At 40.1% G+C, this 18573-nt stretch overlaps 1 protein-coding gene across 1 annotated transcript; it reads right to left on the reverse strand.

Moving 5' to 3' along the window:
• Positions 1–417: 417 nt before the first annotated feature.
• On the reverse strand, positions 418–18414 carry LOC117304771. Its single transcript, XM_033789379.1, has 10 exons — positions 17806–18414; positions 10751–11036; positions 9215–9413; positions 7805–7901; positions 6844–7098; positions 6479–6610; positions 6019–6345; positions 5317–5655; positions 766–4633; positions 418–484 (listed from the first exon to the last, which is right to left on the reverse strand). The coding sequence occupies exons 2-10, from the start codon at positions 10984–10986 to the stop codon at positions 418–420; spliced, it is 5520 nt and encodes a 1839-aa protein (XP_033645270.1). The 5' UTR covers positions 10987–11036; positions 17806–18414.
• Positions 18415–18573: the final 159 nt, after the last annotated feature.

Consider the following 18573-nt stretch of genomic DNA (forward strand, 5'->3'; position numbering starts at 1 on the left):
GGAGTTATCTGGTCTCCCTTAATACCATGGAGATTGTTTTCGTCCAGAACAAGTGTCGTTACATTACCTGCTGAAGACACGACGGAGAAAACTGAACTAATATCATCACTCTGTAAACCACACGCGTACAGATGCAAAAACTTCAAGGAAGAAACAGGAGTTATCTTGTCCACTTTTATACCATGGAGATCGTTGTCCTGTAGAACGAGAGACGTTACACTCCCTGCTGCAGCCACGACGGAGAAAACTGACCCAATATCATCACTCTGTATACCACATGCGTTTAGATGCAATTTATTCAAGGAAGAAACAACATTTATCTGGTCCTCCTTAATACCATGGAGATCGTTTCTGTGTAGAGCTAATATCGTTACATTACCCAAAGCAGCCACGACTGAGAAAACTGACCCAATATCTTCAATCTGTAGACCACACGAGTCGAGATGCAATTCCTTCAATGAAGAAACAGGAGTTATCTGTTCCCCTGTAATACCATGGAAATTGTTATCCTTTAGAAAAAGTGTCGTTACACTGCCGGCAGCAGCTACGACGGAGAAAACTGAACCAATATCATCACTCTGTATGCCACAGGAGTGTATATACAGTTCCTTCAAGGAAAAAACAGGAGTTATCTGGTCCCCCTTAATACCACGGAGATCGTTATCCTTTAGAACAAGACACGTTACACTACCTGCAGCAGCCACGATAGAGAAAATTGGCCCAATATCATCACTCTGTAAACTACATGTACATAGATGCAATGCCTTCAAGGAAGAAACAGGAGTTATCTGGTCCCCCTTAATACCATGGAGATCGTTTTCTTTGAGAACAAGTGCCGTTACACTACCTGCAGCAGCCACGATGGAGAAAATTGGCCCAATATCATCACTCTGTAAACCACATGCGTAGAGATGCAATTCTTTCAGGGAAGAAAGAGGAGTAATCTGGTCCCCCTTAATTCCATGTAGATTGTTTTTTGCTAGAACAAGTTTCGTTATACTTTCTGCGGCAGCCACGATGGAGAAAACTGAACTAATATCATCACTCTGTAAACCACAAGCGTAGAGATGCAATTCATTCAAGGAAGAAACAGGAGTTATCTGGTCTCCCTTAATACCATGGAGATTGTTTTCGTCCAGAACAAGTGTCGTTACATTACCTGCTGAAGACACGACGGAGAAAACTGAACTAATATCATCACTCTGTAAACCACACGCGTACAGATGCAAAAACTTCAAGGAAGAAACAGGAGTTATCTTGTCCACTTTTATACCATGGAGATCGTTGTCCTGTAGAACGAGAGACGTTACACTCCCTGCTGCAGCCACGACGGAGAAAACTGACCCAATATCATCACTCTGTATACCACATGCGTTTAGATGCAATTTATTCAAGGAAGAAACAACATTTATCTGGTCCTCCTTAATACCATGGAGATCGTTTCTGTGTAGAGCTAATATCGTTACATTACCCAAAGCAGCCACGACTGAGAAAACTGACCCAATATCTTCAATCTGTAGACCACACGAGTCGAGATGCAATTCCTTCAATGAAGAAACAGGAGTTATCTGTTCCCCTGTAATACCATGGAAATTGTTATCCTTTAGAAAAAGTGTCGTTACACTGCCGGCAGCAGCTACGACGGAGAAAACTGAACCAATATCATCACTCTGTATGCCACAGGAGTGTATATACAGTTCCTTCAAGGAAAAAACAGGAGTTATCTGGTCCCCCTTAATACCACGGAGATCGTTATCCTTTAGAACAAGACACGTTACACTACCTGCAGCAGCCACGATAGAGAAAACTTGCCCAATATCATCACTTTGTATGCCACATGCGCAGAGACACACTTCCTTTAAGGACGAAACAGGAGTTATCTGGTCCCCCATTATACCATGGAGATAGTTATCATTAAGAACAAGTTTCTCTACACTCCCTGCTGCAGCCACGACGGAGAAAACTGACCCAATGTCATCACTCTGTATACCACATGCGTAGAGATGCAATTCCTTCAAGGAAGAAACAGGAGTTATCTGTTCCCCCTTAATACAATGAAGATCATTATCATGTAGACCAAGTCTCGTTACACTCCCTGCAGCAGCCACGATGGAGAAAATTGAACCAATATCATCACTCTGTAAACTACATGTGTATAGATGCAATGCCTTCAAGGAAGAAACAGGAGTTATCTGGTCCCCCTTAATACCATGGAGATCGTTTTCTTTGAGAACAAGTGTCGTTACACTACCTGCAGCAGCCACGACGGAGAAAACTGGCCCAATATCATCACTCTGTATGCCACATGCGTTCAGATGTAATTCCTTCAAGGAAGAAACAGCATTTATCTGTTCCCCCTTAATACCATGGAGATCGTTTCTGTATAGAGCTAGTGTCGCTACATTACCTAAAGCAGCCACGACGGAGAAAACTGAACCAATATCATCACTCTGTATGCCACATGCGTATAGATGCAATATCTTCAAGGAAGAAACAGGAGTTATCTGGTCCCCCTTAATACCACGGAGATCGTTATCCTTTAGAACAAGTGTCGTTACACTACCTGCAGCAGCCACGACGGCGAAAACTGACCAAATGTCATCCTTCGTCAGCTTACATCCGTCTAGTGTCAAGACCTCCAAGGAATGAATACAAGGTAACTGGTCTGATTTCAAACCGTGCAAGTTGTTTCCCACCAAAAACACTTTCTTCAACTTCGAAGCTGATTGAAATAACCTGAAAAGTTGAGGAACAGAGAAACAGCTTAACTGACAATCTCTTAAAGTAAGCGAAGTTAATCTTTCAGAAATGTTTTTCAGTTGGTAAATTTTGTCGTTCATATTGACACCAACTACTTCTAATGATAGATCACACCTTGTTCTGGCCATTGTTTGTTCTAGGAGATCTAAATCGGTTGTTCCTTGACATGATATCGTTATATCAGAAACATGATGAAGACTGGATCGTTGTGGTAGGTTTCGAATGAAATAATGTGCAGCCAAGAGGTCTTCTCCTTTAAGCTTATATGGGAATCTAACCCACTCATCTAGCGCGAGGTTTTTCACAGTCGCACCAAGCTTGGATTCAAACAAAGCCAGCATCATTATCCTATGTAAACAGACATACCTTTCGCATTCAACGGGGGTGTTTTTATTGTAAACTGAAAGGTGTTTTTCGGTCAGCTCTATAGCGAATTCTGCAGCTTTTTTGTTTCCCCCGCTGCAGAAACGGATTAAGTATTCATTTCTTTTCACGTCTCCGTCTAACAATTTTGACATGTACTCTTTAAATTTGTTAGGATTGGACTCTGTCATATCAGACAGGTAAACGGAACAACAAAACTCCATTAATATTATGTGGTGGAACCGGACTTGATGAACCTTGTCTAAACCGTGTATGAATTGCCATCGGGTCAGCAAGCCGACTTCACATCCCAAATTTACAAGGTCCTCTGAATCAAACTCTGAAACTGCGAAGGCATTTTTTCCGTGCCCTTGTAACGTCGAACGTTCAAGAGCAACCTTCCCAAGTTTGGCCATCAGCTCATTAAAACCCTTTTTGGTTATTTTCTCGGAGGGGTTGGATGTGCAATCTTTGCCAATCTTTTGGTCATAGAATACCCCGATTGCGAGATGAAGCAGTTCTGTAATCCTGCCAGGTAGTCGACTTCCAGCCTTTGTTAATGATGAACACATCAACCAAAGAAACAGAGGAATCTCCCCTAAACTGCTGAGTGTTTCAGACTTATTTATTTCAGCAAGAACATGAGCATGGTGTTGGGAGCTGTAATTGCTGAAGTATTTACTGATATAATCTTGCTTTTTATTGTCATCGAACCCAACTACGTCCACTCTTGTGAAATTGGAATTGCAAGTCAGTAACTTTAGTGCCGTTGACTGTCGGCTTGTTACAATTACCTTACAGCGTTTTAGCGACTTGAATGAAAGGACATTGTTAACACTGAATTCTTCGTTTGCATTTTGTAGTGTCTGAAAGGAGATTTCGTCCGCTCCATCAAGAAGGATGAGAACTTTCTCTGGGTGTTTCGTCATATAACTTTTGAGAGTCGTTTTCCCAAATTCGTTTGGAGGCAATATTTGATGAAATATCTCATCCATAACGTTGAAATTGACCTCCATTTTGTTTATTTCCAACAAAAAGACGAGCTTATACTTTGACAGGGGCGATTCTTGTTTTTGGAGAGTCGATTGATCAGTATTACTCTGTAAAACAGCCCAGTCATAAGCTATCTTCTTTAGAAGCGTTGATTTACCATACCCACTTTCACCAGTGATTAAGATTCTGTTCTTGTCAAAGCTTAACATGTCTCCGTGTGACTTAAGGGGAATTTTCTTATACTCTGTTTGGGTTTGATCGATCTCGCGTGCGCCTTCGGTATCAGGGTGCCTTGTGTGGTCTGTTTTATGTTGTCCTTTAATTGAACCGGACTGCAATGTGAGGGGCTGATCAGGTTGGTTTGTTTCTTGCAGAAGTTCTAAAGAAACATAAAGTTGATCCATATCAACAGCCAGATCCTTACGTGTGGGGTGTGTGTTCACTTTCAGCGTCTCCTTGTAATGACTCACCAAAGTCCGACTGCATGACTCATTGTTGAATGGTAGCCCCATCAAACCTGTAACCAAATATAATTATTCTGCGTTAAACAAAGACAAATCTCCTGGTTCGGGACTTCAACCAGGTATCACAGGGAAATCTGTCCGCCGGGGATTCTGTCTCATACTATGGGGAACAAACATGGACTAAAGGAGGATTAGTCAAGAGAGGGCGCTTTCACATAGGTTGCACTTCCAGGGGATCACTTTAAAGGCAGTGGACACTATTGACAATTACTCCAAAAAAAACATAAAACTTGACTTGGTTATGAGTTACGGGAGAGGTTGATAGTATAAAACATTGTGAGAACGGCTCCCTCTGAAGTGACGTATATAGTTTTTGAGAAAGAAGTGATTTTCCACAAATTTGATTTTGAGACCTCAGAATTAGATTTTGAGGTCACGAAATCAAGCATCTGAAAGCACACAACTTCGTGTGTCAAGGGTGTTTTTTCTTTCATTATTTTCTCGCAACTTCGACAACAAATTGAGCTCAAATTTTCACAGGTTTGTTTTGCTATGCATGTTGAGACACACTAAGTGAGAAGACTGGTCTGTGACAATTACCAATGTCTTTAAGACATGTATTAATCCTAATGGCCAAGTGGTGTTGGGGTTTTTCTCAGTTTGAGATTTGTGTAAATGGTATCCCAGAAAACTGTGACAAATACAATTGTGGTCCCCTTACATTTAGAACATGTACCTGATATTTTGTTGACAATGTCAGCACGGTCGATTACTGTAAGCGCCTCCTTCAACCCGTCTTCAGCCGCCTCTTGGTCATGTCTACACCAGTCCAGTAGCATCCGGAAGACTTGTTCATTGAGGTCATTTGGGTAGTCGCTTTGATATGTGTCAATCTGTGCAGCTTTAACACCTAAAGAATTGGCAAGTTTCTTCCAATCTTTTCCAATATGCTTAGCTATGTCTCCTAACTTCTTCTCATCGATATCTGGTACATCAGTTATAGTCTGATGCTCCTTAAGCTGCCTGCTGTGAACTCCGTCTATCTTACTTGCTCCTTGGGATGTACGTGCATAACCTTGTAAGGGAGAAAAACAACCAGAAGTTGCGTTTTATTCAATCTTATATTCAATCCCAGCTCTCTCCAGAAAATGATCAGAGCATACTGATCAACGTCGAGTTGAAACCAACGGCTCTTTCAGAATCACAACTCATCATAGAGATAGTCATGTATGGTGTTACCGCAAACCTTTCAACATCCTATATATAGCCTATTTATTAATATGTCTCGTCTACATTTTATTCATTTTATGCTGACATAATTCGTAGTGAGGCAAAGACGTACGTGTCGCTAGCAATTTTTACTAGCAAGGTAGCCAATGGGCACCAACGTATGTTCCATGGGGACAAACAGGAGCAACAAAAGGTTTGGTTCACTTACCTGGTAATTTTCGGACAATGTCAGCACGACCGAGTTTGACGAGCGTCTCGATCAGCCCGTCTTCAGCCTCCTTTTGGCTTGTTTGTGTCCTGACCCAATCAAGTAGCATTTGATACACCTGTTCTCTGACGTCATTTGGATGGTCAATTGGATATGTGTCAATCTTTGCAGCTTTAATGCCTAAAGAATTGCCGAGTTGCTTCCAATTTTTGCCAATATTCTCAGCTACGACTCCAAACATCTCATTAATGCCTGATGCATTAGATGTTGACTGATGCTCCGGTGACTGCCTCTTGCTACCTGCTATTGGGGATGTGGGTACATAACCTGCAAGAAGAATGACAACAACACAAAGGGTTTTATCGTAAAAGATTTGTAACAAAATACATGTAATATGCCTGTCGCGGCGTTTTACGTGTTTCAGCGTATTGCTGACAGTTCATGGGATTGGCAAGTTTACCTGAGGTTTGTTTCAAATCAGTCTTGTCTGCCTCGGGGACACGTAACTTGTTCCCATCAATACCTGAAGCATCCGACTGATGTTCCGGTGACTGCCTCTTGGTACCTGCTCTTGGGGATGTGGGTGCATAACCTACAAGAAGAACGACAACCACATAAGTATAAAGGAATCTGACACATATATTGTAGTATATAATAAAATACTGCTGCGATTCATTTTGGTGCAAAACATTACTTGCATAGTTCATGTTACCTTACTTGGAAGGTAAGCGTGTAAATGTCAGAGGTAAATCAGTCCTGTTTGTAGCAAAATCCATTGTTTGTTTCAATATTAATTGAAATAAAACAATCCAACCGTATTCTAACCTGGGATCCTTGCAGCTAAATCCCGACGATCTATTTGAACCAATGCACTTCTCAACCATTCCCCTGCTTCTCTGTCATCAGCTTGCTGCTCACTCAACCAAGAAACTAACATCTGATGAGCCTGTTCTTCTGGGCTGCTCTCAGCGAGACGTTCAAACTTGCCAATCTCTGCTGGTCTGAACTTAAGCTTGACTGCGAGTTGCTGCCAGTCCTTGCAGAGGTTTACCGCTAAAGTCTGTAGGAATGTCTCGTCTACTGCTTCCAGCCAAACATTAAGAGAATAAAACACTAATGAACAATCTCATAATATTGGAAGCTTCCTCCTTATCAAGATCTTCGTAATGAGATTTTATTAAAATGTCCTTCTCAAATACTAACCAGATCTGCTGTACTTTGGGGGGGGGGGAGGAATGATTGGAATTCCAAATGCTTCGATTTCCATCGTATGGACCTTGGTTCTAGAATGTCATCTGTACAGTTCCTCCAACTTCCTTGCACAAAAATGTACCTGCTAAAGCCATTAGCAGTCGTCTAGGTAAGTTTTAGTTTTAAGCATTTGTTCAGGTATGTTTTGGTTGAACTTATTTTTACCAGAACTCGCCTCAATTAACTCAAGTGTATGAATTTCTGATATCACTTACAAAGTGACACACCAGCCAACAAAAATTATCACAACACAACAAAATTAATCCTATTATAAGCATAGCTATTTTGCACAATATTTGTTCATAAAAAGGACAGTAAAATAATCATATGAACAATCAAACGCAGCTTGAAGACATGTCACTGAATCAAATTCAGAGTTTAAGATTGCTGAATTATTTCTTGGTTTCATTTATTGATGATCAATGAATTATAAACTGTAACAAAAGACCCATTTCAATTGACTGTGTGGGGATGTGGAGCAAAACACAATGTAACACAAAGACTGACATGTCATGAACATGCATTAGTTACTCACGTGTTGGGGCGCCACCAAGCAATCCTTCTGCTAGTGTTAAATCAATGTTTGTCTCCGGTTTAATGCCAAGATCAAGAAGAGTCAAAGCGTCACACAACTGGAAAATAAAGGGGAAAGAAACTTTTTTTGTCTTCTTTTTTTTTAGAACGATGTTCAATGAATCCTCGCAATTCTGTTTGGTTTACTAACTGTTGTTTTTGTAACGGGATTTCATCTTTGTCTATTTCTTCTCAAATAGAACAAAATCCTGGTCCATGATACTTACGATTTTGCAAATTTGCTCCGAAAAATTCGCAACAGACTCTTGCGAAACATTCGAAAATGCGCTTAACTTCAGATAAATCAGGCTTACTTGTCTTTGCATACAATTTTAAGATAGAATTTGTTCGTCTATTTAGTAACCTTCGTGAAAATATAACTCTTGGTCCCATCTTGTCCCTTTCCCCCGAATAGATACAAAACAAACCACTGTGATTCATCAAGAGAGAATGCTAAATGCAATAAAGTAAATTGTTGAAGGAACATTACAGAATTGGTGAAAAAAAATCTGCTCAGATCACAGATTCACATAAAACTTACACGGTCTAACGATGATGATGGAAAAAATATCCCTTGAAATATTGTCTGAATGTCATTTTAATGGAAAAACTAATTTCCCTTGTTGAGTTTACCGCTCAGTGAGCGTTTTACTAATTAATGCCCTATCCCCATAGCTGATAGAGCGTGCTGCCCGATGACCTCCCGGCCCTTGCCACTACGGGGCTGAAGCATGCTCTGTATGTAGGTAAGGGCTAGTCCATGGAGAGCCTTGACTGTCAGAAGGATCATCTTGTATTGAACTCTGACAATAATTGGGTAACCAGTGGAGATTATGTAGAATAGGAGAGATGTGTGAAGATATTTTGGTACCTGATGTAAGCATGGAGTAATTCTACCTCCATGCTGTAAGTAATCTCGCGGCGGCATTTTGGACAGATTGTAGGGGACGAAGTTTATGTACATGTATATGGTGGATAACATGAAGCGCTAACACTACCAGCAACTTTTTGTGCAAAAATCAATGGGAGACTTTGGAACGCTAGGTAGCAGCAGACTTACCAGGTGAATTGTCATTGTTTATGTTATTCTGAGCATGCGCGCATTACCGAGAACATTGGGTGCGTTCGTTTAGCTTCCCTGGGTCGACCCCGGTGTGTGGCGGGGTTTTTTTCCGGACGAACGTTGGTAATTATCTATACACGTTCGTCCTGTGAAAAAAACGTCACACACCGGTGTCGGCCCAGGGAAGCTAAACGAACGCACCCAATATGGATTTTACCTGGTAAGTCTGCTGCCACCAAGCGTCCCGAAAGTCCCCTTTTATGTAATATTCCTTTCAGGTACATCAAATTCGTGTTATGTAGACCCTACCTTGAACCTTTTGTTGTTCGTGTACAGATTTTGCAATGCAGGACGAATGCCCAACTTCCTGTGAATTATGTCTTTCAGGTCGGAGACGGTTGTTTTATGATCGAGTCGTAGACAGAGGGTTTTGGGGTTGATGGGCGTCTTGATAAAGATCTGTATCATGTGATGAGTTTCCTTGAATTTATTGGATACAGGTTCGTCTCTGTAGAGATAAGAATTTTTATGTTTTAACAATTTACAATACCTCTATTATTTCTGCCACTAGACAAAAACATACTTTGGTCGAAACTTAAAGACACTGGACACTTTTGGTATTGTCAAAGACCAGTCTTCTCACTTGGTGTATCTCAACATGCACACACAAGACTGTGACAATTTTAACTCAATTGGTCGCACGAAGTTGTGAGTTCCAGATGCTTGATTTCATGACCTCAAAATATAATTCTGTGGGTCTAGAAATTCTGGGGTCTAGAAATCGATTTCAAATATTTTAGTGGAAAATTACTTCGAAAACTACGTTTCTTCGGGGGGTAGATGGAGCCGGTTCTCACAATGTATACTCAACAGCTCCCCATTGCTTGTTACCAAGTAAGTATTTATAATAATAATTATTTTGAGTAATTACCCAAAGTGTCCAATGCCTTTAATAAGTAGAAGGTTAAACAAAACATTCCTAGAGCAATTAAGCTAGAAGTATAATATTTGCCAACGGTACTATTTTATTATTTTAGCACAATGATTTTGTGTTTCATTGACTTAAAGCCATTATACACTTTCGGCACAGAAACAAAAAAAACGTTCACAGATTTACAAATAACTTGGTAAAAGACTTCTCTTGAAATATTATTCCATGCATTGTGAAACGCTTTACTTTTCGAGAAAACATTAAAACAATTATCAATTCTCGTTGTCGAGAATTACGGATTTATTTTAAACACATGTCATGACACGGCGAAACGTGCGGAAACAAGGGTGGGTTTTCCCCGTTATTTTCTCCCGACTCCGATGACCGATTGAGCCCAAATTTTCACAGGTTTGTTATTTTTTATATCAGTTGTGATACACGAAGTGTGGGCCTTTGGAAAATACTGTTTACCGAAAGTGTCCAATGGCTTTAAATTATCGAATAAAAACTACTGCATGTATCCGGGAAACCAAGCATTGAATGGAGGACTAATCATAGTACCAGTTCCTATGAGAAACTATAGGGTTATAGTTAAGAATCAGCTGGAGCTCATGTCATACACAGAGTGACTGCCTTTTAGCTTCAGCTGACCATCACGGCAAAAGCATAGGAGTGCGTTTTGGCGACCCCAACCAGAAACATTGGATATCGGTTGAGCGTTTTCGCGTGTTCGGTTGAGCGCGGTGACGATGCTGTTCAGACCAACCGGTAACCGACTTGTGGACTCGGTTGGGCTTTGGTTGGGGTCGCCAAAACGTACTCCATGACTCATTGAAAACTCCAAAGTAGCCTTAATTATACAGTCTTAATTTCCTCTTTATTCTGTTTGAGTGAATGTACCAAAGCTACGGTACCGTTTTGCTTGTGCTCCGCATTGTTCTTTGCCCAATGATGAATCTGACGTGTTCGTCTTGGTGTCTTGATGCTGTCCCAAGGGCTTTGTCCTCTCTGCTAATGCAGACTTGAAAGCCGCCTGTCTACTCTTCTTGATTTTGTTTTTCCTCTCTACTGGTTTTGCCCTGGAATGATCAAAGACGACCCTTAACCTCTTCCGGTCTTCATACCACTGTTTCAGAGATGGCTGATACATGTTGGTGGTGCTTTGGGACGTTCAGTGAAGAAAGATCAATGCTCAATATTCTGAAAATCGAATTGAGTAAATTCATCATCAAGTTAGATGAACTTTTTCGCAACAGGATATCTCAAACCCATGCCAATTTCCAAGATGTCCATTTGATTTGTAAGTTTGTTGAGTAATAATTATTAGTATCGCACAAATCATAGTACAATTAATTAAGTCAGGTAAGTTACTTTGCTCCTGATAATGTGGTATGAACGTCAGAACGAATAATGAACTATAAACCAAAACAATTGCAAAATAAAATGTCCGCCAGATCTCCCTCGGTTTTAAACAAACTATACGAATGTGCTCTCTGCAACCATAGTAAGACTCAGCAGTAACAAGTTGAAAGAAAGTCAGCCTTGCGGAAACATTTTGTATGTGCAACACTGAACTTGAACCGATCCAGTCTGCAAAACCTGCAACTTCAATAGGACCGTGGGGGGAGATATAATGACACTTCTTCAGCTCTAGACCTTATGCATTGACGTCATCCAGCCGCCATCTTTGAGGTCAAACGGTGACGAAACAATCGAAACGCACATAGATTGGCCAATGAACAACCTCATTTTGACCTCAAGGCGAGGGCGCCGTACTAAAATGACGTCATGTGCATAAGGTCTATTGCCAAATCCTTTATTCAAATGCAACCACTCTTTGTAAAACTCAGCAGTAAACAAGTTCAAAGACAAGCAGCCATGCGGGAACAGTGTTCGTGATGTTCCCTGTTTCCATAACGCGCATGGCACCAGACTATTAAATCGTCCAGCCTCAGTTTGGTTACAATGAGTTGGAATGGAGTAAAATCTAGATGGCCACGCCGTGATAAAGGTATATAAAAGGTAAAACTCTGAGCTTGAACCGATCAAGTCTACAAAAATAAGAACTAACACGCTGTTTCAACAATCTAGTTTAAAACTTTAAGCTGCTAATAGTCACGAGTAATTCAACTTCCAATTTGTCCAATTAATTAGAATGAATCAGCAATTCACAATATTTGCCAAATTGTAATACTTAATCAGTAATCACAAACTAATATAGTTGCAGAGCCAAAATAATGTAGATGACAGATTCGCTCTGTGTCAGCGCCAGAATCCAATGTGGGCTGATGGTTAACCGGCTGCACACTGTGCATGGACCATTTCCCTCAGTCTTTGGCTGATGGTTAACCGGTTGCACACTGTGCATGTACCATTTCCCAATCCAATGTGGGCTGATGGTTAACCGGCTGCACACTGTGCATGGACCATTTCCCTCAGTCTTTGGCTGATGGTTAACCGGTTGCACACTGTGCATGTACCATTTCCCAATCCAATGTGGGCTGATGGTTAACCGGCTGCACACTGTGCATGGACCATTTCCCTCAGTCTTTGGCTGATGGTTAACCGGTTGCACACTGTGCATGTACCATTTCCCAATCCAATGTGGGCTGATGGTTAACCGGTTGCACACTGTGCATGGACCATTTCCCTCAGTCTTCTCATAACCCCATTCACCTCGCGCTATTTACCTACATAAGATTTTACCCATCAATAATGTTGGTCCATTGTCAAGCCAGTTCAAATAAATAATTATTGTAATTGTTTGTCTTGAACTTGACAGTTTGTTCGCCTTTACCAATTACTTTTCTTGTAGTTTTACAATGATTCCCATCATGCATCACTGAACAAGAACTTTGTAGAATACAGTAACCTGACAATAGGGCGCGGCTTTGTGTGAACTATGTCAAGGCATTCTATAACAGTATAATAGGGCGCGGCTTTGTGTGAACTATGTCAAGGCATTCTATAACAGTATAATAGGGCGCGGCTTTGTGTGAACTATGTCAAGGCATTCTATAACAGTATAATAGGGCGCGGCTTTGTGTGAACTATGTCAAGGCATTCTATAACAGTATAATGTACACTATTTTGCATTGAATGCTGGATATGATTGTGAATCAGTATCAAGGCCGATCCGCAGTACTGTGGGAGGAGGCGGGTATCTCTGAACAATGCACAACAAATCGTCTGTAACAGCAGCTGCAGGAATAATGGTGCCCGCTCCAGGCCCATGGAAACTAATGTTTACATGACGGTATCCAACTTGTCTGCCACGCATTCCACGTTATTATTTGTGCAAACAATATAGGTTTTCTCGGCCAATTTAGGAAAATGAGCAGCCAATTTAACCATCAAGCTATTCTATTTCGCGCCAAATCGAATGCTACTGGAAAGGGTCATTCGATTTCGTTTTATGATTAGTCAAAATGTTGCGTCATTCGATTTAACAAAATAAACATTCAATTTAACAATTCATCAAAGTAGCATTCAAATTCGCAGTCGCTTTTTGAGGCGTCTGTGTCTCAAAAAAGAATGACGATACACTAAATTTAGTTCAAAGGAATTTGACTCGTTCTCAAACGAAGTTCAGGAAGCGTCTGCGAATTTGAATGCTGCTTTGATGAATTGTTAAATTGAATGAGTATTTTTTTAATTCGAATGACGCAACATCACATTTTGACTAATCCCAAAACGAAATCAAATGACCCTTTTGAGTAGCATTCGATTTTGCGCGAAATAGAATAGCTTGGTGGTTCAATTGGTTGCTCATTTTCCGAAATTGACCGAGACAACCTATATAAAAATATGAACATATGAAATTATGAAAACAGTAGTCGTTTTGTATTTAAAGAGAAAGAGCATTATAGCGAGGTTGAGGTCCCGGGCCGCATCCAGAAGAACACCGGGAAACATTTTGCAGGGAACACACAAAAAGGTAGCATTTAAGAGCAAGCTGCGTCACGATGATGCAACCAACAATATACAGTAGACAATAGACAGGAACATGTGGAGAGAATGGGTTCATATAGCATACATGTACCTCTGCAAATGGAAATGGTTATTAACCAATATTTAAAGACACTGGACACTATTGGTAATTGTCAAAGACCAGTCTTCTCACTTGGTGTATCTCAACATATGCATAAAATGACCAACCTGTGAAAATTTGAGCTCAATTGGTCGTCGAAGTTGTGAGATAACTATAAACGAAAAAACACCCTTGTCACACGAAGTTGTGTGCATTCTGATGCTTTATTTCGAGACCTCAAAATCTAACTCTGAGGTCTTGAAACCAAATTCGTCTAAAACTACGTCACTTCAGAGGGAGCCGTTTCTCACAATGTTTTATACTATCAACCTCTCCACATTACTCGTTCCCAAGTAATGTTTTATGCTGATAATTATTTTGAGTAATTACCAATAGTGTCCACTGCCTTAAAACGATCTTATCGACAGACGTTTTATAGGCCTTCCCTTCCTGGTTTGGTACAGCACACTGCAAAGCTAGACTTGAGAAAGTTATGTGATACAAGTTTATTCGCGGATCCATTCTTAAGATGGGTAGAAGTTTTTTTCTTTCCCCGCACTTTACATTCCCCAAGGGGTGGGGGGGGGGTTATCACACCTTTTGGGCCACTGATGGGTCGGTGATAGGATTACCCAATAAAAGACAATTGTAAACACAACTTAATACGGCAATGCTGAGGTTTGATGTGGACAAAAAGACTGCACAATTTGAACATTTTCATTAACTAACAAGCCAATAATAATTTGCTCATCCAGGTTTGGCTGATAATCTGACGGTATACAATTTTTCATTTGTTTGGATTGCTGTATATTTTCCCGTTGTAAAATTGTAATATTTGTTTTAATGTTTTGTTATACGCTTGTGTACATTTTATGGAACATGTTTTATCCAATAAAGGCTTTATCTTTTGAACGTAGTTTTTTTTTATGCAACTCAGTGACGAGTGTGTGACGTTATACACTATACAACAACGTTCATTTTGTTTAGAAGAGCAATTTGTTATTTTTGTTTCATTTTGATCATTTTTTTTCCGTTCCGATCTACCCGTTTGCACGTTCCAGAACGCTGCATCGGCGAGTCAGTGACAATCATGGCATCTCCTGTGATATTCATAAAAACGTATAAAGCAAACAGGTAGAAAACTCATTGAATATCATCCAATGCCCTTCTGCGTTACTGGGTCCTTTTGGGGGAAATAGTCTGGTTTAAAGGTTTATAGAAGTGGTAACATACTGGTAAGCTTCCATCGGGGTTTGTGTAGTCTTCTTGTCGTTCTGTACCAGCCCTCCACTCGATCTGTATGCCGTTTATGAACATACCCCCAGGACTTGCGCATGCGTGCAACGTTAATAGGTTGTTATGAATAAATGATTGTGTTATTGTCCTCTAGTCTGAACGGGTGTGCTGTTACATTACAAAGGCTTGTTGTCCGTGAACCTCATACGTCACTTTAGGCATTGCACAATCGCAAAGGGAATGTCCCTAAAAAGTATGTTGCACAACTGTTTCAGCCGTTGCTCTCGACCAATAGGAATGAATAAACTGTCTTATAAGAACAGGTGCAAGGTCGCGTGTCACGCCCATGAATTAACACTTTTTACCGGCCATAAACAAAGGTTTATACACACCCACGTGACGCGCTCTCCACCAATAGGAATAGAGAAACTGTCTGAGGTATTTATGAATATACGTTTGTTAATCACTCTAAGACCTTTATCGTGCTGCCCCATCTTGATCATGTTCCTCGGGACCAATAACAACAATGAATGCTAACAATCCTTTTGAAAATAGGAACCAGACTATTTAGTTCTTCCAGCCTCGGTTTGGTAACATTGATATTATTGGAGATTCAAGATGGGCTGCACCGTGATAAAGGTATATAAAGTCTGTATGTAAGATGACTTTTTAGTTAGAGGCCTTTTAGCAGTTGGCAGCGGTTTTGAGAAACATTTCACTTCCACTTAATTATTGCTATGCTGCCTAATTTGAACCTGAGAAGCATTACTGATTTCAACATATGCATAAAATAACAAATCTATGAAACCTTGAGCTAGCTCGGTCGTCGAAGTTGCGAGATGATAATGAAAGAAAAAACACCCTTGTCACACCAAGTTGTGTGCTTTCAAATGCTTGATTTCGAGACCTCAAATTCTAAATCTGAGGTCTCGAAATCAAATTCGTGGAAGATTACTTCTTTCTCGAAAACTACTACTTCAGAGGGAGCTGTTTCTCGCAATGTTTTATACTATCAAGCTCTCCCCATTACTCGTAACCAAGAAAGGTTTTATTGTAATAACTATTTTGAGTAATTACCAATAGTGTCCACTGCCTTTAATAGATGTTAAATTTACATAGTGATGAAAGATTTATTCATTTTAGTTCCTACCCATAAAAATAAATAACAGTGCACACACAGCCTTGTGCAAAAAAAACTGATTTCGAGACCCCCCTGAATTAGATTTTGAGGTCTCAAAATCAAGCACTCTGAAAGCACACAACTTCTTGTGACAAGGGTGTTTTCTTGCATTATTATCTCGCAACTTCGACGACCAATGAGCTCGCAAATTTTCACAGGTTTGTTATTTTATGCATATGTTGAGATACACCAAGTGAGAAGACTCACTTTTGACAAACTAGGTCCAATGTATTAACGTTGGTCTCATTAGCCCTTTTCACAATACAGGTATTTCCCGGGAAATTCCCGGGAAATGTTAGTCGATCTGTTCACACTACAAACAAATTCCCGGGAAAAAAACATTTTCCCGGGAAATAATTTACCCAGTTAAGGGGTAGGGTTAAAGGAGTTAACCCCGGAGAAAAACGTTTTCCCGGGAAAAGCAGCTAGTGAGAACGAAAGCGGGTTTAACTTACCCCACCTTTTGCTTCCACTGTGTTGAGACGTCATTAATCTCGAAAGTTCACAGACGTCAAAAATAGCGCGCCAAATAATTCGCGTGGTAGCAATAGCCCTTTTTTGTTTTCTCCTTCTGAAAGTGTTTACGTTTAGGTACGAAAATAAAAGTGAATTACATCTGTAATTTACAAATAAATATATTAATTTAAAAAATTGACCACGTGGATGGAATAGGAATACAATAAATAGTTGGCGTGAACAAGCTTCCTTCTCGTACACACGCCATGTGTTTATGGTATTTCTTATTTACATGTACTTGGCCGTTGGTGGACTTTTGTTGTCCAGAGTCAGATTTGAGTGCTTCGATCGACATTGCTGTCTACCACCTGACAGTAAATATTTTAGTTCAATTTGTTGCTCAATTTCTTACGATGGGTAGAAGTCACCTGCTTGAAAGTTTTTTTCTTTCCCCGCACTTTTCATTCCCCAAGGGGTGGGGGGGGGGGGGGTTATCACACCTTTTGGGCCACTGATGGGTCGGTGATAGGATTACCCAATAAAATACAAATGTAAACACAACTTAATACGGCAATGCTGAGGTTTGATGTGGACAAATAGACTGCACAATTTGAACATTTTCATTAACTAACAAGCCAATAATAATTTGCTCATCCAGGTTTGGCTAATAATCTGACGGTATACAATTTTTCATTTGTTTGGATTGCTGTATATTTTCCTGTTGTAAAATTGTAACATTTTTATAATTGTTTTGTTATACGCTTGTGTACATTTTATGGAATGGGCGCAATTTAAATGAATAAATTGTTATTATTATTATTTTAATAACATGTTTTATCCAATAAAGGCTTTATCTTTTGAACGTAGTTTTTTTATGCAACTCAGTGACGAGTGTGTGACGTTATACACTATACAACAACGTTCATTTTGTTTAGAAGATCAATTTGTTATTTTGGTTTCATTTTGATCTTTTTTTTCCCTATTTAAATGCGCATCTGTATATTATTTTTATAAAACTTGCGCTAAATAAATAAATAATTTACTATTATTATTATAATGTGACTTACCTGAAGGAGTCAAAACTGCCGTTGAAATTGACTGGAATCAGTCATACAGCAAATGCATGGTTCTGAGAAACTCATTGACTTGTTCTTCTCCCATGAATCTACCCGTTTGCACATTCCAGAACGCTGCATCGGCGAGTCAGTGACAATCATGGCATCTCCTGTGATATTCATAAAACCGTTTAAAGCAAACAGGTAGCAAACTCATTGAATATCATCCAATGCCCTTCTGCGTTACTGGGTCCTTTTGGGGGAAATAGTCTGGTTTAAAGGTTTATAAAAATGGTAACATACTGGTAAGCTTCCATCGGGGTTTGTGTAGTCTTCTTGTCGTTCTGTACCAGCCCTCCACTCGATCTGTATGCCGTTTATGAACATACCCCCAGGACTTGCGCATGCGTGCAACGTTAATAGGTTGTTATGAATAAATGATTGTGTTATTGTCCTCTAGTCTGAACGGGTGTGCTGTTACATTACAAAGGCTTGTTGTCCGTGAACCTTATACGTCACTTTGGGCATTGCACAATCGCAAAGGGAATGTCCCTAAAAAGCATGTTGCACAACTGTTTCAGCCGTTGCTCTCGACCAATAGGAATGAATAAACTGTCTTATAAGAACAGGTGCAAGGTCGCGTGTCACGCCCATGAATTAACACTTTTTACCGGTCATAAACAAAGGTTTATACACACCCACGTGACGCGCTCTCCACCAATAGGAATAGAGAAACTGTCTGAGGTATTTATGAATATACGTTTGTTAATCACTCTTAGA

This window comes from Asterias rubens, chromosome 21 (genome assembly GCF_902459465.1).
Source record: "Asterias rubens chromosome 21, eAstRub1.3, whole genome shotgun sequence".
NCBI classification, from domain to species: Eukaryota; Metazoa; Echinodermata; class Asteroidea; order Forcipulatida; family Asteriidae; genus Asterias; species Asterias rubens.